Source organism: Rattus norvegicus, chromosome 3 (genome assembly GCF_036323735.1).
Source record: "Rattus norvegicus strain BN/NHsdMcwi chromosome 3, GRCr8, whole genome shotgun sequence".
In the NCBI taxonomy this organism is placed as follows: domain Eukaryota; kingdom Metazoa; phylum Chordata; class Mammalia; order Rodentia; family Muridae; genus Rattus; species Rattus norvegicus.
This window is the reverse complement of record NC_086021.1, coordinates 109,337,715-109,365,650: the sequence shown is the minus strand read 5'-3', so window position 1 is coordinate 109,365,650 and position 27,936 is coordinate 109,337,715. Positions and strand designations below refer to the sequence as shown.

The window sequence follows — 27,936 nt, the reverse complement described above, 5'->3', positions numbered from 1 at the left end:
GGAGGTGCAATGGTAGGAGCAGAGCTTAGAGGAATGAGGGTCTTTGAAAACAGAGAACGGGGCCACATGGCAAGTGGGAGGAAGGATTTCTAGGAACTAGAAAGGAGAATGCAATGGATCTAACACCCTGGTTTTGCCTAAGATTCATTTCAGATTTAGCTGACTTCCAAAAGTAGAAAATGATCATGTGGGCTATTCGACTGACTTGGCTAAGTTTGTAGTCGTCTGTTGGTAAATCAACAAGGAACTAATTCACTGGATCCACTCAGAGACAGACTAGCCCACAGCAAGTCACGTGACCACCCTGTGCCTCATTTCCTTACTAGGCTCAGTAGCAAAAGCATGGGTGAACTGATGGATTAACTGCATTCTTCAGCAAGCAATTATTAGGTGTCAGATATGTCTCAGGAAGGACGCTAACTGCTGAGTAAAACAGAGCAATACATCCCATTCCTGACCTCAAGGAGATCGCAGTTTAGTAAAAGAGGAGATGTTGTTCAGATGATCCCACAGGATCGTAAATTGTGATGGGAGAAACTTGGGAAAATAAATGGTCATGAAAGGTCCCTTCAACGAAATGGGCTGGGGTGATTTAAATAAAAAACAGAAAGAAATTGATCTGTTTGTAAAGATGAGACCGTTACCAGGAACACAGGACATAACAGTTACAGGACATTGTTTTAAGGTCTTTTTCTCATGGTCTAAATCCACAGCCCTTCTCTTATCTTGAATGACACAGCGGTGTGGCCGCTGAAACAGACTCTAAAGCATAAGCAGACAGCAGACGGCTCTCAGGTAAGAGCACTTGCTACTCTTACATAGGGCATGAGTTAGGTTCCTAACACACACATTGAGGGACTCACAACCACTTGAAACTCTAGCTCCAGGAGATCCAGTGCCTTGCCCAACTTCTACACACATATGCATGTGTCCCTATATGTAGGCGTGTGCTTGTATGTGTGTTAATACACACAGAAAAAAATCCGCATAATTGAAAATAAAATAAATCAAAAAATAAGTGGACATATGACACATCTTACGGTGGTGACTTGAGCTGACCAGCTAAGGAGGTCTGAAGGTGTAAGAATGCCAGAGCATAGAGGTGGGAGAGTGTGGGCGGGAGTGGGAGCATCCTCATAGAAGCAGGGGAAGGGGGAAGGGGGAAGGGGATATGGGAGGGAGAAAGGGGGTAACATTTGAAATGTAAATACATAAAGTATCCAAGAAAAATAAAATAAAATAAAATAAAAAAGAAGCAGACAAGGGCAGTATCGGGATTTTCCCCATTTATTAGAATTCCATTTATGCAAGAGTACATTGATGACTGGACTTCCGCTGTTCAAATTTGAGGAGTTTCAGGATTATGATAAGGGTTGTTGGTTTCAGAACCTGAGACCAACAGAAACGACAAAAGCAATAGATATTTGGGTGTTTTCTCTATATATCCTAATTACCTTAGCATTTCCATAGCTTTGAAAGCACTTCTGTATTCTTATGCAATGTCTTCACAGTATGTTTTCTTTTCAGTCAGAATCATTTACTCTAACCTTTCCTTTACAGGAAGCAAAGACTAAAAGAAGGCCTTGGTTACCTTATTTAGGGAAGCCCAGAAACACACCCAAGCACCTTTTCGAGGGAATTCATTCTAAGAAGCAAAAAAATTCCAGGGCTGGCAGAAGTTAAACAAGCTGTTACTAATGGGGAAACAAGCTTCCGGTGGGGCCAACTTTACTTTGTATCTGCCCCACATTTAAAAATAATCTTCTCAAAGCTGCAGGTATGTTTGCAGGGGGCTATACATGCGTGGTGTATGCACATAAGTGTGTGGGAATGAGGATCCATGCGCCCTCATATGGAGGCCAGAGGAAAGTATCAGATACCTTGATCTATCACTATCTTATTGTCATGAGACAGGGGCTCTCACTAAAACACAAGCACACCATTTTGTCTAGGCTAAGTGGCCAGAGAACTCTGAGATGCTCTTCTCTCTCTGCCTTCCTCGGTGCCGGAGTGAGAAGCACGCATAGCCATGCGTGGCTTTTTACATATATGCTGAGGACTAAAACTCTGGTCCTTGTGCTTGTTCTCTGCATGTGAATTCATGACCTGCTTTTTCATTGGGTAAAATAGTTCTTCATTCCAAAATACTTTGTAAGATTCCATTTTTAGAGCCATTTTAAGTTCATAATAAGATTCAAGAGTAGTTATAGAGACTGGCCATCCATCCGGACACGTAGTTTCTCACTGAGAACCTCCCCCTCCAGGGTGATAACTTGTAACAATCCACTAATTGTCACTCAGTCCGCTTTTATGTTCAGTTCACTTCCTGTGATGTATACATCTCACCTTCTCGTTTCTCCGCAAAATAGTACATGGTTCAGTACAAAAAAAGAGGGGGGTATCCTTGTGAAAGCTTTAAGAAGTGAAGAAAATTGTGAATGAAACTTAATAAATATTGAGAAATAGCCCCAACATTTTGGTGACCATCCCTCCTGTCATGTTTTCACAGGACACACACATGTCTGCATGTTGGTATTGATTGCTATGTAAGTGCAGAGTCTTCCAACCTCTCAAAACTGATGATAGACTTTGTTTCAGAAACTACTTTTACCCTAAGGTTTTTCTTTTGACGTGGAAAAAAATCAACGGTAATTTGAAATTGATGTGTACTTATCCTATATGCACAGGGGCTCTTCTATGCCCCCTTTTAAAAAATATCAGAGTTAACCAATACCAGGAGTCATTTAATGTCTTAGCTCTGTCTTATTAAGAGAGAGCCAAAGCCACCAAGACAAGGCTGCTCAGTCAGCACAGCGTCCACATCCATGAATATAGTGAAACAAATGAGCAGGAGAGGAAAGACAGCTGGCTGCTGTCACCATTGTCACCATCGCTATTCTGCATCCACTTCCGCTGTCCTGGAATGTCCTGGTAATTTGCTTTAGAGTTATCTGGCCCTGGTTAGATGGAGAAACAATTCCTTTAGCAGTTGTACTGTCATATGCGAGGGTTAGAGAGAAATCATGTCCCCTTAGCAGAACCTTAAAGCACAAAGTTTTCAACACTATTGAAGATATAAGTGGCCATTGAGATCGATCTGAAGACTGGGGACTCTGAGTGAAAACAGGAATCTTTCTGTTTGAATACTCTGTTGAAGAACCACACCATTTGTTACAGCAGAGGTGCTGGTCAGGACCACCCCAGAAGGTGTCAAGGAAAGCCATTTTTAATGTAGGCTGACACCTCCATATACTGACTCCTAGTTGCCAGCGGTTGCCCTTGAGTCCACCTCCTTAGCTATCCCATCTTGCCTCATTTGATTAAAACTTCTGAGGTTCTTTTCTTAAACTGTATTTCATTTCTAAGTCTTCTGGGACACAAGGGAAGAAAACATGCAGGAATCAGGGAGATACACAAGATGCTTGAGCTCGTCACTCACTGCTGCTCACTGTGCCTCTCCCCAGCTGTCTGCTTCTTCACACTACCCAACCTTCTTCCCTGCTGGAAGGTCTGGCCAACTGCTGGAGCCAGGGTAGAAGAATAAGACTCTGGGTCACATTGACAGAATGCTTCCTGGGCCTTGGGTGACTCTGTCCCTCCTCTGGAGCCTTGAGCATTCTGTTACCCAGCAGTCCTCATTTCTAGCCTGCCGAATCTCACATTCAGTGACTCAGGCTTCCTCTCCCACAGCTCCCCTTTCACTAGTCAGATAGCGACAGCTACAAAGCCAAGTCCTTTGTTACCTCACTGTGCATACCATGAAGTTGAATGAATTCTTTAGAAATCTAGTGTTTGGAGCTATGTGCGCTTGGGGAGGGAAGGGGAGTGAGAACGAGGCTTATCGCGTGCTCGTCTTCGTTCCTCTTTACTCCATTGGCACACAGCTTCACGTCATAGCTCTGCACTGATCCCTGTTTAAGTCACAACACACATCATGGCTGGCTCCCAGTCCTTGAAACACACCAGCTCATCAGTCCAGTCCAGTCCAAAATGTTGCTTGCTTCATTTAACAGGTAAGGAAACAGCAAATAGACATCTCATGTTGTGCTTCTTTTAGGCAAAAGAAGGCAGATCAGAACCCCACTCTTAGTGTCTTACCAATGTGGTAAATTGGTTCCACAGAGTCTCAGCCTCTGACTTTACCATTTAAGAGGAAAACAAAGAGCTGAGGAGATAAATTCGTAGAGAAAGTACTTGGCATACAACTCTGAGGATCAGAGTTCTAATTCTCAGCAGCACATCTGTAATCCCAACCCTTGGAAGGCAGACAGGGGATCCCTAGGACAGGTTGACTAGGTAGATTCTCCAGATCAATAAGTTCCAGGATCAAAAAGAAACCCTACCTCAGTTAGTAAAATGGAGAGTGATCAAGGAAGACTCCAAAAGTCAACCTCTGGCCCAAGCATGTACCCAGGCATGTGTAACCATACACGTACAGACATATTCAGAAACATGCACACCATTCACACACAAACACAAAAAAATGTATCAAAATAAAATTTAAGAAGAAAGCATCAGCATTATTGGTAAAAGCAGAAAGAGTTGAGGCTCAGATTGCCAGCTTTTGCTCTTGGCTCCATCTGTTAGTATGTGGCCTTGGGCGGGTCATCAGCTTTCTTGTGTCTCAGTTTCCTCCTCTGTGGAGTATAGGAATTGACAGTACTTCATGGTTGGGAGAGAGAGCCCAGAGGACTCAGGAAGTGCTCTGCGTACTATCTGCAGGATGAAGGTCAGCAGTCATGCTCTGGCTCATATCAGAAAGTGATTCATACAAGAGAGAGCTTTGCTTCAAGTGATGACAAAAGCGAACTCAGGGAAGGTACTGTTCTGCTCCGAGGGTACTGTAAACGGTGGGTGTGTCCCCTGCTTAAGATGACAGTACCATTTAGACCTGACCCAGTTTTCAGTCACTCACCTATATTAGCTCATTTAGCCCTCATAACAATCCACTCACATGAATGTCACTGCAGCTGAAGGTGAAGGTGAGCGTGAAAGACTCTAGAAGGAATACCTCATCTTGTAGGTGTGGAGTCACACAGGTAGTAAATATCAGAGACAGAATTCAAATACAGGTTGCCTGATTCTATAGTCAGAGTGCTTAACCAACATGCTTGTCTGGCCCACAAACATCATTCCCGATTCTGATTGGCAGCCAACAGCCTTAACATATAGTAAGGCTGGGCACATACTGCTTATGTGCCTCTGTGCATACTGCTTCCCTTGTCTTCCCATGTGTTAATTCATTCTCAATGGCATAATTAGCTCACACTTTATGGACGAAGAAATTAAGACAACAAAAGGTCAAGCACCTTGGCCAAAGATATACAGTTCTTAGCAGAGATGAGACCCTCTCTATGCATCAGACGTCACTCTTCTCACCCACACCAGCACCTGCACTGAAAACACTTGGATGTCTGGACCCTAATTCACACCCATTCTGTTAACATTACTAAAGATAGAATCTAGATTTCTACCTTTCAGACAAAACCAACACTCCTTTTAGAATTGCATCTCTATCATACTGCTTCAACCAGCATCCTTCTAGCCCACAAGTAGTTAGACTTATATGGGTTCTCCCTTCCAACATGCCTAAAAATCCGGGATGATGTTCCTGATTCCTCAGCCAAGAAAACCTGGAGGGGGCCCCTACACTCTAGACCCCACATCCATTAAATCTGTTCCTCTTTTGTACTGATAGACAACCATAGACAGGACATCTTACCAGAGTGCTGAGGGCCATGAAGGGGGATCACAAATGGCTTTAGAACTCGTGGATTGCTGCCCACTGGTAACCACAGCTACATGGGTAAGTCGGTGGTACAGTCCTAGGGACCACATGTCCTGAAGACTTCATGCTGTTAGAGTTCTCCTCTGCCGGCCGCCCTCACTTCCCTCTTCACCTAAGAATTCTGTGAAAACTCCATGGAGCCTTCCAGTCCCTCACTGGGCAGTATCTCTGGAACCCACAGTAATAATGCCTGATCTCTTCCAGGCATTGCTGCTGGAGCAGATTCCTGATTCAGTCACCACCCTAGAGAAGAACTTTGAGACGTAGATTTTCAGCAATGACTGCTACCCTTAAAAAACATTAGTGAAGCTAGATTGAGATGTTTTCAACTGACTCTGATGTAGGAAACCTTAGGGAACAATTTGAAGTTCGGAAAGACACATTCTTATTAGTTAAGCTAGGACCTTTTGTGATGAGGAGCAAGAATAAGGGCAGCACTGACTGAGGGTGGCCTGGTGATGATTGGTTTCTTAGACCCACATTTGCCCTCAGCTTCCTGATATGATTTATTAAGAATTGCTGGTGAGTAGACAAGCATTCTGAGGATTTAAGGTAGATGTGACTGGTTTTTATGCAAAAGTTTAAATTTGTGATTCTTTTAAGATTCTTACAAGACTACTTTTAAAGATAAATAATAAAATAATTGCTCCTTTCCTTATAACCACAAATTGTTGCCTGCTGGTAAGAGAAACTGGCTGAGAGAACTACCTTGCTTGTTTACACCTTGTTGATCTATAACCAGTTATGAATGTGCATGGGTTTGGGGAAAATAATTTGTTTTCTTTACCTGTACTACATATTATTATTTATTGTATTGGGGAACACACTGTGTTTTTCATAATCATTTCCTAGAAGAAAACTAAAATGTAATCACATTGTAATTTTAGATGCTTGGAAGATTTCGCTGGATATATATGCTATGGCAGAAAGGATAAAGTGTGGAGGGCTGGGACATTATTCCTTCCACCCATCACCGATGTGCATGTATGTGTATGTATGAAGTTTGTGTGCATGGGGTCTGGAACATTGTTCCTTCCACCCATGAACTATGTGTATGTAAGCTTGTCTGGGTGTGTGTTGGAGCTTGTCCATCTACCAATTGTGTGTGTGTGTGTGTGTGTGTGTGTGTGTGTGTGTGTGTGTGTGTGTGTGTGAATTTTCTCCCTTTCCCTTCTCTAACTGCTGCAGCCCCTTTAGGTATCTGGATTCACTGTGTCAGCTGCTCTCAACACTGACCTCTCATAGGTTTACCCTCAGGTTACCGTCTTTTGCCAAAACTGGTCTTTGGCACCATAGCCTTTCTTCAAAGTCACAAAGGTGTCATTGCACTCCAAGGTGACTAAAACCATGAAGAACTTTGTAAGAAGAATTGCACAGTTTTCAGACTTTGACATTTTTATCTGTGTGATTTTTTTTTCTTTTTTGAATAGCATCTTTGTTTAAATCACAGAGAAGGAAGAGTGCGGGGAACTGTGTCCTCCACAGGTCCACACATGCACAGCATTTTAAGCAATTTCTTTGTTTCTTTGAACCACTCTGGATTCTTTCTACCTGCCTTTTAGGTCTTCTTCTCTCTCCACTAACACTTCCTGTCTAAATCTGATATTTTGTTCTTGTAACAAAACACACAGAACTGGAAATGCGTAGGTTATGGTTTTATGTAGCTACTGTTTCTGGACACTGGGAAGTCTAAGACCATATGACTGGGAATTTCCCAGCTTCTGATGAGGGTCTTCTGTCTATAAAACGTGGCGGAAGACATCATGATCTGAGACAGTGCAAGCAAGGTAGAAGAAACTCCCTTTTATATAACAAAGCCACTATCCCCAAATCTCAAAGGTTAATCCACCCATGAATAGACAAAATCACCTTCTAAAGGCCCATCCTATTTAACATATGAACTTGGGGGTTAACTTCTCTACATATAAAACTGGAGAACACATGCAAACCATAGTGCCTCTCATTCACAAGCTTTTTTTTAAATATCTAAGTACACTGTAGCTGTCTTCGGACACCCTGGAAGAGGGTATCAGATCTCATTAGGGATGGTTGTGAGCCATCAGGTGGTGGTTGGGATTTGAATTCAGGAACTCTGGAAGAGTAGTCAGTGCTCGTGTGTGTGTGTGTGTGTGTGTGTGTGTGTGTGTGTGTGTGTGTGTGTGTGTGTGTAAAATGTATTTTATTGAATATTATTTATTTACATTTCAAATGTTGTCCCCTTCCCCGGTTTCCCATCAATAAGCCCCCTATCCTATCCCCATCCCCCTTCTTCTATGAGGGTGTTCCCCCACCCAACCACCCACCCCTTCCCGCCTTCCCGCCCTGATATTCCCCTACACTGGGGGGAATCAGCCTTGGAAGGACCAAGGTCTTCTCCTCCCATTGGTGCCCAACAAGACCATCCACTGCTACATATAAAGCTGGAACCATGGGTCTGTCCATGTGTACTTTTTGGGTGATGGTTTAGTCCCTGGGAGCTCTGGTTGGTTGATATTGTTGTTCTTATAGGGTTGCAAGCCTCTTCAGCTCCTTTAATCTTTTCCCTAACTGCTTTAGTAGGGACCCCATTCTCAGTTTGATGGTTTACTGCTAGCATTCGCCTCTGTATTTGTCATGAGCTGGCAGAGTCTCTCAGGAGACAGCTATATTAGACTCCTGTCAGCATGAACTTCTTGGCATCAGCAATACTGTCTGGATTTGGTGGCTGTATGTATATGGGTTGGATCCCCAGGTAGGGCAGGCTCTGAATGGCCATTCCTTCAGTCTCTGCTCCAAACTTTGTCTCCATATCTCCTCCTATGAATATTTTTGTTCCCCCTTTTAAGAAGGACTGACACATCCACACTTTGGTTGTCCTTCTTGAGCTTCATGTGGTCTGTGGATTGTATCTTGGGTAACTTGAGTTTTTGGGCTAATATCCACTTATTAGTGAGTGCACACCATGTGTCTTTTTTTGTGATTGGGTTACCTCACTCAGGATGATATTTTCTAGTTCTGTCCATTTGCCTATGAATTTTATGAAATCATTGTTTTTAATAGCTGAGTAGTACTCCATTGTGTAGATGTACCACATTTTCTGTATCCATTCCTCTGTTGAAGGACAACTGGGTTCTTTCCAGCTTCTGACTATTATAAATAAGGCTGCTATGAACATAGTGGAGCATGTGTCTTTGTTGTATGTTGACGCATCTATTGGGTATATGCCCAGGAGTGGTATAGCTGGGTCCTCAGGTAGTACTATGTCCAATTTTCTGAGGAACCTTCAGACTGATGTCCAGAGTACTTATACCAGTGTGTAATCCCACCAACAATGGAGGAGTGTTCCTCTTTCTCCACATCCTTGCCAGCATCTATTGTCACCTGAGTTTTTGATCTTAGCCATTCTGACTTTTGTGTGGTGGAACCTCAGGGTTGTTTTGATTTGCATTTCCCTGATAACTAAGGATATTGAACATTTCTTTATGTACTTCTCAGCCATTCAATATTCCTCAGATGAGAATTCTTTGTTTAGCTCTGTACTCCATTTTTAATAGGATTATATGATTCTTTGGAGTCTAACTTCTTGAGTTCATTGTATATATTGGATATTATCCCTCTATCAGATCTTTTCCCAATCTGTTGGTTGTCATTTTGTCCTAATGACAGTGTCCATTGCCTTACATAAGCTTTGCAATTTTATGAGGTCCCATTTGTCGATTCTTGATTTTAGAACATAAGCCATTGGTGTTCTGTTCAGGAAATTTTTCCCAGTGCCCATGTGATCAAGACTCTTCACCCACCTTTTCTGTTAGTTTGAGTGTATCTGGAGGTCCTTGATCCATTTGTACTTGAGCTTTGTACAGGGCGATAAGAATGGATCGATTTACATTCTCCTACATACTGACCTCCAGTTGAACCAACACCATTTGTTGAAGATGCTATCTTTTTTCCACTGGATGGTTTTAGCTCCTTTGTCAAAGATCAAGTGACCATGGGTGTGTAGGCTCATTTCTGGGTCTTCAGTGCTATTCCACTGATCTACCTGTCTGTCTCTCTACCAATACCATACAGTTTTTTTTAAATCACTATTGCTCTTTAATACAGCTTGAGGTCAAGAATGGTGATTCCCCCAGACTGGATAGGGCAAAGGGCCATGAAACAGCACTCTCTAGCCTCAATACAATTACTGCTGTCATTAACTTGCATAACTCTGGTTACAAACACTGGTTATTATTGAGTATAGTTTTTGTTCTCCTGAGTTTTTTGTTATTCCAAATTGCTCTTTCTAACACTATGAAGAATTGAGTTGTAATTTTGATGGGGATTGCATTGAATCCGCTTTTGGCAAAAAGGCCACACGATGCTCCTTGTACCTAAGACAGCTGACTACTAATAAGTGTCAAGTTCAGGGTGACAGGAAAGAGAGATGGTTTGCAATTGCAAGGGTGTGTCCCATCAACCTTTGACCCCTGTAGTTCTTGGCAACTCAGGTAATCTAGCCCTTGCTGTAGTAATGTCCCTCAGCTCTACAAGGTAGAACAAGATGAAGAGAGCCTTTCACTGAGGTTGTCTATTATGCAGTGGAGAGTCATTGGCAGCATCTCCCTTCAGACTATGAAGGGAACCTCAGTGTTTACACTGCAGCGCAACTGTCCCAGAATTACTTCTGCTAAACACTGTCTCTATAGTTCCTGCAAAATCCTGCCATTGGCCCCATTCCAAAAGACCTTAAGGCACTAAGCATGAAAAACAATTTTTTTTTCTAATGCTAGGGAATGGATAGTTGGCAAAACCAAGGGAAGAGAACAAGTTTCGTAAGATAAATATATGTTGAGTCTTTGGGAAATTTTCTTTTCTTACAGGATCCCAGAAGAACAAGATGGAGCTAAGGACTGATAAAGTGTTATAGATGAGGAAACCTGTTATTGCTGCTTCTCTATTCTCCACTGTGAAATTTATACTCCTCAGGCAAGCAAGACTGGGTAGGGCAAAGGGCCATGAAACAGCACTCTCTAGCCTCAATACAATTACTGCTGTCATTAACTTGCATAACTCTGGTTACAAACACTGGATCCTCACAAAACCATTCCTGCCAACAATCAATTAAGGATGGGCAAGGCCACATAAGTCTATTGGCTGTCAAGAGATTCTGGGAGAGGGAAAAATCACTGTCTTCAGTTGTTCACTCTCTGCTGAATTTACCAGGCTCTGATGGATAGTTCCAACTTGTGGTCACACAGATGTCTCTGGTTAATCACAGGTTACAAAATAAAACATATTTACATGAACATGAAAGGAAGACTTGTGGGGAGGAAGATGGTATGTTAGGGACATGAGGAGTGAGAAGGGTCAGTATGTATGGCATACATGTTTATTTTTAAAAGAAAGGAGTAGGGGGAATACTTTAAAATCCTGGATATTTCCTATCTACCTGGAAATGTGCTAACTACTTTAAATTGTTTCATTGAAAACTTTCAACCAGCTCAGACAATGTCCATCATTATCCTTAGACTACACATTAGGAAGGGATATAGTCATTGTCTCAGTTAGGGTATTACTGCTGTGAGCAGACACCATGACCAAGGCAACTCTTTTTTTTTTTATTTCTTTTTTTTTTTATTTTTTTATTATCTTGAGTATTTCTTATATACATTTCAAGTGTTATTCCCTTTCCCGGTTTCCGGACAGACATCACCCTCCCCCCTCCCCTTCCTTGTGGGTGTTCCCCTCCCAAACCTCCCCCCATTGCCACCCTCCCCGCATAGTCTAGTTCACTGGGGGTTCAGTCTTAGCAGGACCCAGGGCTTCCCCTTCCACTGGTGCTCTTACTAGGATATTCATTGCTACCTATGGGGACAGAGTCCAGGGTCAGTCCATGTATAGTCTTTAGGTAGTGGCTTAGTCCCTGGAAGCTCTGGTTGCTTGACATTGTTGTACTTTGACCAAGGCAACTCTTATAAGAACAACATTTATTTGTCACTGGCTGACAGGTTCAGAGTTTCAGTCCATTATCATCAAGGTGGGAGCATGGCAGCACCCAGGCAGGCACAGAGGAGGAACTGAGAGTTCAACATCTTGTTTCAAAGACCAACAAGAGAAGACTGGTTTCTAGGTAGCTAGGGTGAGGGTCTTAAATTTCACTCCCATGGTGACAAACTTCCTCCAACAAGGTCATACCTCATAATAATGCCACTTCCTGGGACAAGCATATTCAAACCACCACAGTCACCCAAGAAAGGTAAAAATAAGTGGGAAATAGATGACAGATCTGGAATTTGATCCTAGCTTGTGTTTTACATCATAGCACATTATATATATATATATATATATGATATATATATATCATACATATATCATGTATATATGTATGTGTATATATATAACCTATCCATGAATATACAAACATTCAAATGTGTACTTGTATTCTATGTATATGCATAAATAAATGTGAATATACTCATACCAAGACATCTACATCAAAGATAAACATGGTGAGTGGGAGCTGAATTCTTGAGAAGATCATGTGTTCTAGTCCACTCAGACAATATGCCTTTTATGAGAGAGAACAGCTGCTTTTGTTCCTCACCCACAGTCACTGTTGTCGTTGCATCTGAAACAAGTCTGGGCAGAGAGGGGAGCAGGCAATGTGAGAGCCAAGGAATAAAACATGTTGAACATGTTGCATGACAACAAGAACAATATTTTGTAAAAGGAGAAAAGAAGGTCACAGAAATAATATAGGCTCAATGAACAACTGAGGTGCATGTGCTCTCTCCACAGAATACATCCCAAGTGCAAACAGCCACACTACTTCTGGGCCGCACGAAAGAGTTATTATGTGTCAACTATTCCAGAAGTGATGAGAAAATGACTTGAAACTGAGATCAAGAAGAATGGGGGGTGGGAATCTTGTGGTCAGTGTAGACCTTGGATCCAGTGTTCCCCAAAATTCAAATGTTGCTTGATTTTTTCCTGTTGTTCCTAAAGGAGAGATGCATCTAGTTGGGAAGGCAAGTTGCAAGGCTTATCAGGCTTCAGAACTATCACATCTCTGTGATTGTTCATTAATCAGATTCACACCCCAGAGTGCCCAATGGTCCCAGGACAACCACATTGCTTAAAGCAACTTGAATGCAAGAAGTGAATATTCTCAACGAGCCAGGCAGCTCAGTGCTGGCCAGTTTCTTACAGTACCATGAATTTATCATCCTCTGTAGCAACCTTTCAACATCTTGGCAAGTACTAGTAGCAACAACATCTGATTCTGCCCATACTTTTAAAAAGTCTATAAGGAAGCCCATACTTGTTTGGACTTTAAAAGGCCCTTTTCTCTCTTTCTTCTGTAGTGGTAAAATATTCTTCAATGGTTTACTCCTTTTGAGTGAGACACTAGTATCTTTACAACCATACTCCGTGGAGCACTAACTCTCTCCAGGAATGTAAGATCTTATGTCAAAGAAGGTTCTGTGGCCAAAGAGCTTTGTGATATACTAATGATGCCTTTCTTTGTTGCTGAACTCTGCAAATCTATAATGTACTTTGTATATAATTAATCTCTACATTCCCAACTTACTTCATCTTAGCCTCTCAGAGTCTCTCTTTTGTTATTAAACATCAATCTGGACTTGCAATTTGTGAAACTTACTTTGCGAGGGAATTGCTAGGGTGAACATGAAATTCTCTCAACAGGTTGCAAATGTCTTAAAGAAGAGGACTTTCTTTGTCTTATTTATTGTGGTATCCCAGCACCTAGAAACTTTCTTTTTTTTTTTTTTTTTTTTTTGGTTCTTTTTTCCGGAGCTGGGGACCGAACCCAGGGCCTTGCGCTTCCTAGGTAAGCGCTCTACCACTGAGCTAAATCCCCAGCCCCTAGAAACTTTCTTGGTGCCTGATGGGTGCTTGTTAAACATTGCTGTACAGAAACATGACCATGAGCGTAAGAGGCAGGAGTAATTCCTGAAGCGAAGGCTGTTTGTGACAAAGACAAATGTTCAACTCTTCTCTTGCTATAATTCCATCTTTATTGTGGAGTCTGGTGATCCATCACAGTCACCAATCTGGACATTTTTATCTATTGAAGTTCGTGTCACATTTCTATAAGGCTTGTGACACTCACTTAGTAATATGTTCTGACCCATGAGCCAAGGAAACCGAGCTTACCCAGAAGAGATTCTAGGCACCATTTTGGAAAAGGGCAGTACACCCCCTAGAGGCAGAAAGCCAGGCCAAGTAGTCCTGAACAAAGATTCTTTGCTGATAGCTACATCTTCCCTTAAGTTCAGGTAAGACCAGGCTATGTTGGAAGTGAGAGTAGAAGCTCCCAGCCATAATCTAAGCTCGGGGGCCATGTCCTAGGACACCTAAGACATTCCTCGGCTCTATTTTTAATTCTGGAAGAGGGATTTCATGGTCAACAGGGTTTACTGGTCACCTTTAGTGAAATCTTTTAAAATAATGAGAAAGGACAATGGGCTTGGAAATGCCAGTTTCTCAGAGTCCTACAACAACGTAATCAGTTGAAGTAGATTGAACTGAGATGCCTGCCTCCACTCAGGGGTTTTGCACTAAAGTAACCTAAAGTAGCTGGGTTTTGGTTTTTGTTTGTTTGTTTGTTTTGTTTTGTTTTTCAAATCAATGTTTGTGGTATGAAGACAATCACTGAATCTCCCTGTGAACTACAGTTGGCTGAATATGTTCCTCGCTCCATTTTGGCAACAACAGTGCCCATGGTTTTCCAATCACAAAACCAGCTGACCAGACGTCCACTTAAGTAGATGCACGCTGCCAAACCACTAACCCAGCCCTCTGAGACAGCCAGAACCTCTCTGTGAGAGCAGCAATGAAAACACCAAGCCTGAGGGATTAAAGCTGATTTCTCTGTTTTCTCCACATCCCCTCCCCACAGAGGTGAGCAGAGGACCTCGTTAAAGCAGGTATTCGGCTCCAGAGGCTGCAGGGTAATAGAAATAGGTTTCTTCACTCTATGTGGTACAACCCCGGGATGATGGTGTCTGGATTCTCCAGGTTAAAATGACTTGGTTAAAGGACATCCTGGTATTTAGGGAAAAGGATCTCCTGCAATATCCATCAATTGTGTTATGCCAAAAATAGAAAAAGAAGCTCACAGACCTGCTCCACCTAACCCATGGCTTACAAATGTTCAACCGATGATCCTGACAGAATAAATCCATAAGAAAACAGGAATACAGTGTCTGGGCCACACTGGAAATTTGTCCCACACTCAATTATCTTTCCCTGTAAACACACACATGATTCAGATTATAAAGACTGACCATGGAACAAAGCCATGTCCCATGTCCAATCAGAGTGGGATCCAGGACACCGGACCGCCCTCCCTGAAACTGGTTGGGTTTTCAGTCTGCTTAGCAGCTGTTAGCTCTATAGAATGGCTCCTGTCAGCATCCATGTGGTTCCACAGAAACTGATTTCTCTGTTTTCTCCACATCCCCTTCCCACAGAGGTGAGCAGATGACCTCATGTGGGCCAGGCTGAGAACTTGTAGCATCTAAGGCATAGTCAGACATTGGGGTCTTCCATCCAATGGGACATACTGCTTAGGCGGTACTCAGTGTGCTATTACAGTGCACACCTTATGCAGTCAGACTGTCTGAATTCAAGAAAGACACTCAGCAGTCAACCTGGGCAAGGATGGCAACTTTGCCTAAGTTCTTCCACATATAGACTTTCCAATTTCTCATCTTTGATGCAAGGACTGAGAAAATATATAGAAAGCATAGACTCGTCATAAACTCTGGTCAACAGGTGACCAAACTTAGAATTAAATCCCTCCGGTATGGTATAATGTGATAGAAGCCCCATCAAAGTTGCCCCCATCTTTGTGAAGAATTTGATGTGGAACCCCTACTTATTGTATTCTCAACCTCAAGGAGCTAAGTCTATCTCACAGGTCATTGCCACCTGGAAAAAAGAAAGGAGTGGAGTAGGGTCTCAGCCAGCTCTAATTTTCTATCTTTCTTGAGAGCTGCTGTTCACAGATATGAGACTTAGCTTTTCATATTTAAAAAATACTTCTTTTGCTCTATAATAAACTCAGAGCTTCTGCTCAGATCTAACGATGACTGACAAACAGAATTCCTTCAACAAGGACCTGTTAGAACCTGTTGGGATTTTCCATCACTGATCTGGTAGCTTCTGGTGCTCCATCTAGCCTCTGGATTTGGGAACGGGACTATGAAGCATTTTACTTCCATTGAATACGTGAGAGGAGGAGAGGAGACTGGGTGCTTGTAACTATGAAATAGCCATGGAGTGAGGCTAACAGTCCCTTCCCCGTGTTGAGGAAGAGATCACAACCTTCCTCATTTATCATGGAAATGGCTTGTTCCTAACATGCACACACTTCCAGTCAGTTGTAGTGTCTAGAACTGGCCTAGGGGGAGGCAGGTAGATAACCTTCTTTTGGATCAGGAATCTTCTGTTCCCTAATGGGATAGACAGAAATCATTTTCTAACTTAAGGCCAGTCATAGCTCTCTTAGACACCATGGTCTCTGCCAATTCTGTCTCTCTAGTGTAGTGCAGATGTAGGCAAGATTGAGTCCAAATCATATTCTATGCCAGGGACATTAAGAAGCCTCCCCAAGGCTTCTGAGTATTCACAAGGGCCTTACATGTTCTGTAACACTTCCGCCTCTGAGATTCTATGCTCCAAAGTACTTCATCCTCAGCTTATGGCTTAGCCTCACCCTCAGTTTCCACCACAAGCTCATGCACCAGGGAATTCAGGAGAGATAAATATCAAAGTGTAAGGATGCCACAGAGAGAAGCAAGACCAGGTCCTATAAAATGTGTGGGTTTATCATACTTTGTCCTGCCTCTCCACTGGGGAGATGAGGGGTGACTGGCACCTCCAGCATGCTGCTGGCAGGAAGCAGGGCAAGGTCCCAAACACAGTCCACAGTGCTTCCAGGTCTCCTCTCTGGGTGCCTAGGTGCCACTGGTATACAGCTGGGAGAGGGAGGTCTGGAACCGGGGGTCCAAGGTCTACCTTTCCCCTCATGTGGTGTTTGCACAGGCAGAACCTAAAAGAAGAGGAATTTAGTCTTATTGAGAGTGAGGGCTGAGTGTCCTGGAGAGACTAGAGGGGAGAAGGTCTTCCTGGAGAGTCTTAGGCACTTAGTTGAAAGCCTTCTAAACTGTTAACTTCAATGTAGCAGCTCTCTGAGATGATCCTGGCTTGTTCATACCGGCTTATTTGGTGGTAGATGTGAATGCATACACTTTATTTGGGTAAACCATGGATTAAATACCTTTTGCAAGAAGGAATACCTAGGAAGGGAAGCTCATTGGCTGAAGGCTCAGGGCTATCTATGTACCTCATTGGCATGGAGAAGAGCTCCAGGTGTTATGCGACTCAGTGCCCATGGTCCTCAGTGGACTGTCATGGGTATGTGTTCCAGACCAGGTACACAGATAGGGAGAGGCCCCACTCCTACTGCTCTAAGATTTCTGAGATTCCTGGAGTCTGAGCTCATTCAACCTTACCAGCTCTCACCTCTGTCTGGTAACATAGTCCTTCAAGCCCTACATTGTTGAAACAAAGCTAAGGGTTATGTATAAATAGAGCAGGTGTTTTTAAAACTCTCGTTAGGCAACCAATAAATCCTTAGTAGTTTTATACACTTGGATTTCTCCAAATTCACTGTACAGATAGCCATGATTTTTCTTCTCCCTACCCGTCCTTTTACCCCTGTCACTTCAAGAATGTAAATCAGAAAAATCAAGCGCTGGTAGCCAGAATCAAACATAAGAAGGTGGGCTATGCCAACTACAGAAGATCAGTATCCCTCAACACGTTCAGGTTCAAATGTCCCACCAGGTACTTCAGGCAAGTGGCCTCTGGGGTATCAATTTGCAGTCCTTGGATCTGTGGCCTCCCTCAGAACCTCAACTACCCAAGACAAAGAAACAGTGCTCTCCAAACAAGAATGGCAAGGGATCTCTTCTCAGTTTTGTGTGCCCTAATCCTTGCCAGAGTTAGATGTGCTAGATGGAATGCTACAAAGTAATGTCATCTTGAAAATTATGCAACCAAGGTTCACCTAAGGCTTCACTAATTTGTGATTGTAGATATTTATTTATTTATTTATTCATTCATTCATTTATTTACAGAAAAGGATGTAATAAATTTATTCATTTATTTACAGAAAAAGGCTCATGATGTAGCCTAGGCTAGCCTCAAACTTGCAGTTCTCTTGCAAAGTGCTAAGATGATAGGCACAAACCACTGGCCATGCCCTGAAATTACTTTTTATTGTAGGAAAAAAATTACTATTACCTTTATAACTCATTAAGTGCACGGGCACGCACGCGCACACACACACACACATACACACAGATCATTGTCATCGACATTCACATTGTTGATGTCACATTGTCATCACTGTGTACTGTCAAAACCTTTTCATCATATTAAACCATAACTCTGTATTCATAAACCACTAACTTCCAATTATTTCCTGCAGGTTCCAGCAACTGACATATTAATTTCCATTTTAATGCATTTTACTGTGCAGTGATGTGGTGGTTTGAATGACAATGGCCACCATAGCCTCATGCATTTGAATACTTGGTCCTCAGTTGGTAGAACTGTTTCAGAAAGGAAAGAGGTGTGGCCTTGTTGGGGGCAGTATGTCACTAGGGGAGGGCTTTGAGGTTACAAAAGACTAGCATCACTCCCAGTTTTCTCTCTCTGCCCGTTGCTCATGGTTCAAGATATAGGCTCTCAGCTGCTGCTCCAGCTACCTTCCTCCACACCCTTGTCCTGCCATCATAACCTCTATCCCTCCGGAACTGTAAACCCAATTAAACTATTTCATCTGTTATCTGTCTTGCTTGTGGTGTGCTATCACACCAATAGAAACGTAACCATGACACTCACAAACATCATCAGACAATGTTTTTTCCGTCTATTTGAGTGGGTCTTAAGTCTAATTAGAGAGCATTTGGTTACCACCAATGTATGTGTGCCACTACTGCACTGTACTGTGCCCATCATTGTGGTTCACAGGTGTTGAGCTGGGTAGGATACTGGCTGTTGCCCTCCTTTGGAACCTTGCATGGTGCCTTATGATACCATTTGAGAGCTAGTCCTCAGGGAAGAAGCTTTCAGCTCAGATTCAACTCAGGGGACTCCAGGTTCCATGTCTTAAGTACATCCACCATGAAATTATTTTCCTGTTGGGACGCCAGGCATCCTCAGAGTAGATGCTAGGGCAACACCCTTTTCATGCTCCTCATACAACTCCACCCCAGCCAAAAGACCAATTTTCATAGCCCTCCTTGGAATGTGTTCACGGATCCATTATAAGGGACTCCTCATTGTTTTCTGGCCACACCTTCTCCCTTGCTTATTCTCCACACTCCCTGTCTTAGCTTCCTACTCTTGCTCGCTGACTATCTGTGCTTCCAATTATCTTCCCCAGTTGGTTTGTGTTCATTCCCTACAAGCTAACGTCTGTTGGAAGCGACACTTGTGAACTGATCCGTGTTAAGATTTCATTTCCCCAGAGCCCCATATTTTCAGTGAGGTTTTCCTCTTAGGCAGAGTCCTGCTGGCAGCGCTGCTGCAGTCTGGTGGAGTCGGAGGAGTTGGGTTTCCCCTCACACGCTGTTTATGTTAGGTTTATCACTTGGCCCCATGTTTAGGTTCTCCTCCTCCAATGTGAATCACATGTCCATGAACAACAACAACTTCCCGGACCAACCCACAGGGTGTTTACATACCAGATACTCTTTTTAGAAAAGTTAATTAAAGAAAATGTCCTTCCCAGCTTTTGACAGGCCCAGGGAGTGGACTCATTCCCTGCAGGAAGAAATACTTTCCTTCTCCATTCTGCTTTCTGCCTTGAGCTCAACAATGGATAATGGTGCTAATGCACAAAGCTGCTATTTGGTTCAGTCAGCGGCTTGGCTGACAGCTCACCTCACACCGTCTGCTGAGCTTTTCCACAGCAAAAGGTAAAAGAGATTCTTAGGTCAACATTAAATGAGTTTTTCAGCCCCTGGGCAAGTTGAGCTGTTTCCTTACTTGTGTAGATTGATGCTGTCTCACTTGCCACAGTACAGAAGCTAAACAGGGGAAAGATCTCATGCCACCCTGACGGGCTGGAACACTGTGCCCTGGAACTGAGGGGAAGCAGAATCCTCTAGAATAAGTGTGGGCCACCAGCACACCCTAGAGATTTGCGTCCAAAGGGCACACATTCAAGTGGGGATGAATCTTAATGCAGGGTTCTCACATCATCCCAAGTGTTTAGGCTTTGGGGTTATAAGCCCTCCTCAAAGGGATCTTCTTTGTTTCATTACATAGGCTGCACAAGATGTCAGTGAGGTTAAATCTGGATGAGACAGACTAACCATCTTCAGGCAAGCTCTGTGACTGAGACACATAGTCAGCTCAGACGCTCCCACCGTTTGGGCAGTAAATCATTAAGGGAGATTTAGCTGAACACAGGCAGGCTTCTGTACGTGGAAATTATTAACCAAACATGGGAAGGGAAGTCTCATGTTTCTGCATTCTCTGTGTTGACATAAAGGGATGCCTCTGAAGGCTGCGGTCCCTCTTTCTGCAGCAGGCCATTGCATCAACAACACGCCACTTCCGTGTCTTTCTTGGGTACTCACCACCCACCTGCTAGAGCAAAGCCCGCTCCTTTTGTATGGAGCACAGGGTACAGCATAGAAAGGCTACAGGAGGGGCTCGCAGGTGCCCTTCTCCTAAGCAAAGTTTCCCCTCCCAGGCAAATCTCATCTGCTCATCTGGTGAGGTCTTGCCTTCTCTCACTTCACCTCTCCAGCTCCACACCTCATACCTGCAGCCCCACCTCCTCGCACCTCGACCCTTCTGTATGACATCTCGATCCTCCTCACACTTACAGCTTCATTCACCACACACCTCCTCACACCTCACCCTTGCAGCCACTCAAGACAGATGCAGGTATAAGTCCCTGCTCCTGACTGCTAAGGAGACTTCTGAGACCTGCCATCCCCTGCCATCTGCTCCATGGATCTGTCAAGAGGATGCCTAAAAACACTGTCATGTCCCAACCTCTCTTGTGCCCCTAGGAGTCCATCTCTTGGGAACTGTGGGTTACAAATACCACATGCGGGAAAACAAAGAAGCCAAGACTCTTTCAAAACAAACGCTGCACACCCAGAAACAGACTACCCATTTCCTCTAAGCTTCTGCTTCACACTTCCGAGGACCTGTGCTATTTTCTGAGTGAGCAGAGCTCCTGTGCTAGGGGTCCGCTTTGAAGAGCTCCCACCTTAAGACTTTATCAAGTAGGGTTCATTGGAGAAATGCCCATCCAATCCCTGTTCTTCAACCCTGAGGGACTACTTTCCCAGGAAACTTTAACTTTGCAAATCAGAGTCAGTAACTCACAGGGACTGGACTTCCCAGGGCAAATGTAGTCCTTCAAAAAGATGAGATAGATAGATAGATAGATAGATAGATAGATAGATAGATAGATAGATAGATAGATAGATAGATAGAACAGGAACACAGGAGCCCTCTTCTTTCAGGACATAGTCTACAATTAGGAATATCATCCTGTTCTTAGGGTGGACAACAGGAGCATCAGAATCCCCAGTTAAGATCCCCAGATTATCACTGGAACAATTCCCAACCTGTCCTGCTCCCAGTCAGACCCCGTAGAGGGCTCCCAGTCACTGACAGTACCTCTTGGCAATGATGAGATGAGAAGGAGCTGCAGGAACGCGAGCCCCAACTGTGCCCATCGGTCCAGCTCCATCGTTCCCACTGCTGCGCTGCCTGGAGTGACTGGAGTGGCGCCTAGGCAAGAACAGGGCAGTCAGTTCTGCTCTGTCCGGGACCTCCCCAAACCCCAGCTGAATCAGAGCTCGGGTTTCAGCCCGCCGGGCTCTCCCACCCTCAGCTAGGGGAACCACCTTCGGCCAGAGCGACGACGTCAGCCCAAAGCTCTCCTCTTAACCCTTGCGAGGCCCGGGCCGATGCACCGCGACTAACAGGAAAGCAGCGGAATACCAGAGCCTGCTCCCTCTCGCTGGACTTCCGTGACCAACCTTTGGTGATGGTGAAGGTAGAGATGTGTGGCGGGCAGTACCTAGCTGGGAACGGAAGTAGGAATGGTTCTGGGACCGCTAAAATGAGGCTAGGAACGATGTTCATTCAAACATCCTGCACCTGAGCTAGAAAGCTGAGCAGAGAAAGGGAGATAGGACACTGGGATAGGAGAGCTAGCATGGCCTGGGATGGGAAGCTGAGAGGGCGGGATGGGACTAGAACCTGAGATGAGAGGCTTATAGAAGAGGCTGAGAAAGATGGCATAGAAGGCTGGAATGGGGTGCTGGGACAGGTGTTGGTTGTAATCCTCTCAATCAGCCAGGGAGAGCCTGATTAAAACTGTAACCTGGACACTGGCAGGATGACAGAACTGTTTCCTATTCAAGCACTAGGACAAATCCATGGAAAGAGAGGCTCCTAAAGGTTGCCCCCAACCCCATATGAGGCCAAGTATGCCCTCCCCCAACACGTGATAGGAGGATAAAGGAACCCACCTGCACTCCCCTCTCAACACTCTTCTACCTCCAAGTTCTTTCTTTCCCCTTTTCTGCCCTAAGCAATTGCAGTTGAGAAACGCTGCCCTTCGCACACACAGGCTACTGGGAAAGCTTGATCTGAGTTCATTATGGTGGTGAGTTCAGCAGCACAAGATACTTCCCAAGAGCATAGAGGCCGGACCCTAGTGTCTCTTTCCCAGACAGGGAAAAGGAGCTTTTGAGAGTTAACTCATCTAAGGTCACACAAGTAAAGGGCACAGATAGGGTTTGAGCCTATGACTCACAGACCCACAGGGTATAGTCCTAACCACTATGCTAAATAGCTTCAAAGGTAATACAGAAAAGTAAGTTTAACCATTATAGTCAAGATGTACAATTGGAAGCATTTTCTAGAATCAGGAAGATAGATTCAGATTTTAAGCCACCTGCATAAAAAGATCATTGAGCTACAAATGACAAAGAGTGATATACTTGAGTCTAATTTAGACTTGGGGTTCTGGGATATGCCAATACCCCCGGGCTCTGGTTTGTTATGTTACACTAAAACCCAAAGTTATGAGACATGAATGATTCTTCAGGTCAGGGCTAGTGAGAAAAGCAATATCTCCATCCATGGAGGAGAATAAGGAGAACTTTCTAGAAGGAAGTCTGAACCTCACCAGTACCCTTGAGAAACAATGCATATATATGAGTTAGTGTCTAAATTGTATTTGTCTGTTTTGCCCAAAGTATGTATGGCAAAGTTAACCACAAAATGCACTTTAAATGGTTTACGTAGATGACGGACAGATGGATGGATGGCTAGATGGATGGACAGCAGGCAGACAGTTAAGTGACATATGACATACATAGTTGGTGGACAGATAAATAATAGATATAGATCAATAGATAGATAGAGAGATAGAGAGATATAGATGCATACATACAAATAGAGTGATGGTGAATAATTGAGGACACATACACATACACAAGTATGTATGTAGGTATATATGTATATCATCTATGAGGAAACCCACTGGAGAGGATGTAAGTGGAATTTGGATGTGGCAGTGAGCAAGAACAAAGTGTGAATATTTTGATGTTCACAATCACTGTGAGTAAAAACAAAAGTGTGGCAGGGTGTCTACATTTTATCCTCTAGTTTTTGGGGTGCTTTGATGATTTTTGAAAAGCAAGATACCAAGATGACCATCACCCTGGACTACCCACAAAGGCCTGAAACAAAGAGCAAACCATGGAGTTGGAAGGAATAAGATGACATGGACAATTTGAGGGAAAGTGAACACCAGTTCTCGGAACAGTTTGCAGAGAGAGGAACCATGACACAGTGCTCTACTCTCTGCGCTCTGTAAGATATGGTTGATCACGGGAGGCCAGGGCTAGTGAGAATGGCAGACCATCCATCTGTGGAGGGGAATGGGTAGGAGCAACTGAAGAAACTGGAAGAATTCAGCATTCCATGACCTGTGTCCAAGTCCTTGCTTCACTTCCTAGCTTCATGACATTGAGCATGCTAACCAGCTCTCTCAGCTTGTCTTCAGTTTAAAGTGGGAAGAGTGATCAACTCTGTTTTAGAGACTCTTGGGAAGATGGGATGAGACTATTCCTGCAAAGATACTGCACAGCTTGCACTAACTGGCTGCTGTGAATAAATATTAGGCATCACCACCTAAGACTGACCTTTAGGGAACTCAATGTGAGCTTTCTTCCTCATTGTCAACTTCTCCAACCAGGAGACATTTGTATAAATAAGCATCAAGAATGGCATTGAAGCCAGTCAGTGGTGGCATACACCTGTAATCCCAGCACTCAGGAGGCAGGTAGATCTCTGAGTTGAAGCCATCCTGATCTACAGAGCAAGTTCCAGGACATGCAGGGCTGCACAGAGAAACCCTGCCTTGAAAAACAAAACAAAACAGAGTGGTATTAAAGAGAAGAAAAATGGCAAAAGCAGGATATCTGAAAGAGTGCAAGGCGGAAACTAGAGAAAGAAAGTTTGCTCTGTTGTTGGTAATAGCAATAGATCAGAGGTACCTGCAGATATTAGGGCCTCTCGAGCTCAACAGCTGGCTGTCAGGACTGTCTTTCTTTACTGCCTCCATCTCCGAAGCCTCCCTGCACCCATACCCAGCAGCCTATTCCCTACAGCAGCAGATGCATTGGGCTCTGGGGTGATGAACCTGAAGAGCAGTAGAACATGTCACCCAAATATGACAAAAGATTGAACTAAAAGCAAGCGAGAAGAAGCTGTTGTAAGAACTCTGTGGCCCCTTCCATTTGAAAACACTCCTCTTATAAAGGAGTCCTCATTTCCTGTCTACATGAGGAAAGGCACAAGTTAGTTATTATAACTTTTAGGAACCTGGAGGAATTGATGTACAATTCCTACTACCTAGTGCTTGTCTCCCAATAGGTCCCTTAAATACATATGCCTTCTCATAATTGTGCCCCTGGAAACTCATCACCCTTGTCCTTGGCCTCTTCTCCACACATGAATGGCTCTGCTAAGATACACTATAAGCGCTAGGTATACTGGTGCAGTCTCCTCATAGAGCACCAGGAGGACCTCCTTGGTTTATTGGCTAGCCAGTCTTGTCTGATGGGTGAGCTCCTCCTCAATGAGGGATCCTATCTCAAAGGAGATGGACAGCATTCCTGAGAAGGGTAGCCAAGGCTGTCCTCCAGTCCCTATATACAGATACACATGCATGTATGCATATTGTACATACATGTGCACAAGAGTACATACAAGCATGCACACGCATGCATACTCCCAAGTATATGGATCATGAATATATTCTATTTTCTTTTTATTAATCTGTTTTCTTATAGTCTAGTTGACAGAACCCCAGTCAATGATTGCAAAATGGTTACAAAAAATAAAAACAAATTTCCCTCGTTTATAAACTTAATTGAGTATATCCTAAGGAAGCTTCTGATTGCTGGTCTTTGCTTCTCCAGAGTTAAGAACTGAAAACACAGCCCCTTCTGTCTGGAATCCCCACAGGGCTTTGCATGCTAGTTTGAGCCACTAATCTGAATTTCCTGGTTTCATTGGACAAGGGAACTTGGAAATCATTCTGGAAAAAAAAATACTCTGCTGTATAAAGAAGTGTGAACATCTACGTGGATGATTGAAAGCAGCCATCATCAAATAGTGTTCTGGGAAGCTTCTCAGGAGCTGCTGGGAGAGGACCAGCAAGGCTATGATGCTGAGATAAAAAAGTCAGTTTATCCAAGGCCATGCAGCTCTGATGAAATCTCCATTTTCTCATATACATGCAGTGTCTGTGCTTCCATTGACAACAGTGCCATTTTTTAAATATAGAGTTCAGTATTGCTCTAAATCAGCTCTTCTAAACAGGGGAGGCTCTTGGAGAAAGGGGACTTTGGAGGAGCTCTGAGAGTCTCAAGAGACAAGGACTTTGTCCACCACTTTTTGGAGGGAGGAAAAATCGTAATTCTCTTCCAAGACTCACCTAGAAACTTTTTTGATGAGGGTTTTTTTTAATTTTTGACTAAATATTATTTTTAGATTTAGGGAAAATAATTCTGTACATCTAAGCAATCATTGAGTTCAAGCTATAAACAACAAGGTATTTGCCAGGCCCATACCCCAACTTTAATAGAGAGAGTATGCTTGGGGATGTAGTGATGGGTCAGGGATTAAGAATATTTGTTGCTATTGAAAAGGATCTGAGTTTTGATCCAGTACCCACATAGGAGGGTCTCACAGTTACTTGTAGCCCCAGATCCAGAAGCTCTAACACCCTCTCCTCTGTGGGTACCTATAGACACATGAGATATACACACATACACACACAAATGCACATAGATAGATGTAAAATCTTAAAGAAAATAATATTCTTGATTTAGCACTTGCCCTGGATCATGCTTCTGGTGTTGGCTCTACTGACTGACCCCTTGCAAACTATGAACTTACGGTGGTCTTACTTTACTCCCATTTGTGAAGTAAGAAAAACCAGTACTGTCCCCCACAGGACTGGAACAAAAGGCTCAGAACAGTGCCTAAAATCTAATACTTACTTGTTGTTATAGTAGTGACATCCGAGTTTTTTTTTCTTAAAATTTCTGCAGTTATACGTGTGTGTGTGTGTGTGTGTGTGTGTGTGTGTGTGTGTGTGTGTGTAAGTCAGAGGACAACTTCTGGGAGTTGGTTCTTTGCTTCCACCATGTGGGTTCTGAGGACCAAACTGGAGTTCTCGTCCTTGGCAGCGAGTGCTTTTACACACCAAGTCATCTTGTCCACCAGACATCCATACTTCTATCCAAAGCTCTAGGCAGGAATAAATGCCAAGTAGGAGGCTTTGTATGAAAAAAAAACAAAAAACAGAGTGATCTGCCAGGAAGTAGAATGTCAGTCAAGGTAAAAGTCATTTTCTGCCCAGTGTGGTAGCACGTACCTTTAATCTCAACACCCAGGACACAGATACAGAAGGGTCTCTGTGAACCAAGGCCAACTTGGTCTACGGAGTAAGTTCCTGGACAGTCAGAGCTTCATAATGAGACTCTGTCTCAAAGTGTGTGTGTGTGTGTGTGTGTGTGTGTGTGTGTGTGTGTGTGTGTGTGTGTGTGGTGGGAGTGGGGGGGGAGAGAAAGAAAAGAAAACACATCAAAGTATCATCTCCATATTACCAACACTCAGAATTCAACAATGAGCTATGGCAGTAAATGGTGTCAAGTCACCCATAATACTCATTAAGTTGTACCAGAAAGGATGAGACACACAGCAAATAGAGACAGTTGGCTGTCTTTCTGAATGCCAACAGCTCTAGCCTTTACGTCTCTGTAGACCACCTACACACTTGGAAAGCCAGAAAGGAAAGAGGGCAGTGGAGACCAGTCTCTGACTTGTGGTAATTAAGCTTGGTTTTCATCAGCATCACAAACACCACGTTCAAGTCATCAGAGACAAGAGAAAAAAGGAAGCACTGTGGGAAGGAAAAGAGCCTTCCCCTGGCGCCTGCTAGGCCCCACCATGGAAGCTTCCAGACTAATGAACCCCTGCTGTTCTTCTACACAGTAAAGAGCCATGCTCCTGCCTCCAGCGCTGGCTCAGCTCCACTGCCTTCCCTCTGGGAGTCAGGCAAGGAGAAGGTGCCTCTGTGGTTCTTCTCTGGCCACATTCTTCTAGCTCGATGTCATTCATGCAAATCCTTGAAAGCCAGCAAGCCTCGAAGCTTCACAGGCAACTCTCTCCTGCAGCACCTGGAGAGACCTGGTTTTGACTTCCATGCCTGCAGTTATAAGCTTCAACTAAAAATAAAAGTTGGCTGCTGCACACAGCTTTGCAAAGCCACCGGTGACTGTCTGGCCACTATCCAAGTGGCTGGCTGACGAGTTAAAAGTAGTTGATCCATCTGATGTTTGAACCCAAAATGAAGTCATTTCACGAGAAGGCAGCAGAGGGTGGAGGTAGATATGACCTCAGTGCACAAAAAGCACAGAGCACAGCAGACCCCATATGCACCAGGAATCTCCTACTAACTGGGTATATGGACCTAAGCTCACTGACCTGCTGGGCCTCAGTTTCCACAAAAGCCCTGTGTAGAAGGAAAA

General features: G+C 43.7%; 1 protein-coding gene across 2 annotated transcripts in view; it reads right to left on the bottom strand.

Annotated features, from left to right (window-relative positions):
- The window catches only part of Pamr1 (peptidase domain containing associated with muscle regeneration 1), a 103,185-nt gene extending 77,945 nt beyond the window's left edge, over positions 1-25,240 (bottom strand). Inside the window, exons 1-2 of one of the 2 annotated variants that reach the window (XM_063283704.1) lie at positions 21,724-25,240; positions 21,494-21,607 (exon numbers count right to left, since the gene is read on the bottom strand). In XM_063283704.1, coding sequence (XP_063139774.1) covers positions 21,494-21,607; positions 21,724-21,964 — 355 coding nt within the window. In that variant the 5' untranslated portion in view covers positions 21,965-25,240. Of the gene's footprint in view, positions 1-21,493; positions 21,608-21,723 lie in introns of those variants that run through there. The other variant, NM_001107755.3, reaches the window with a different exon arrangement.
- Positions 25,241-27,936: the final 2,696 nt, after the last annotated feature.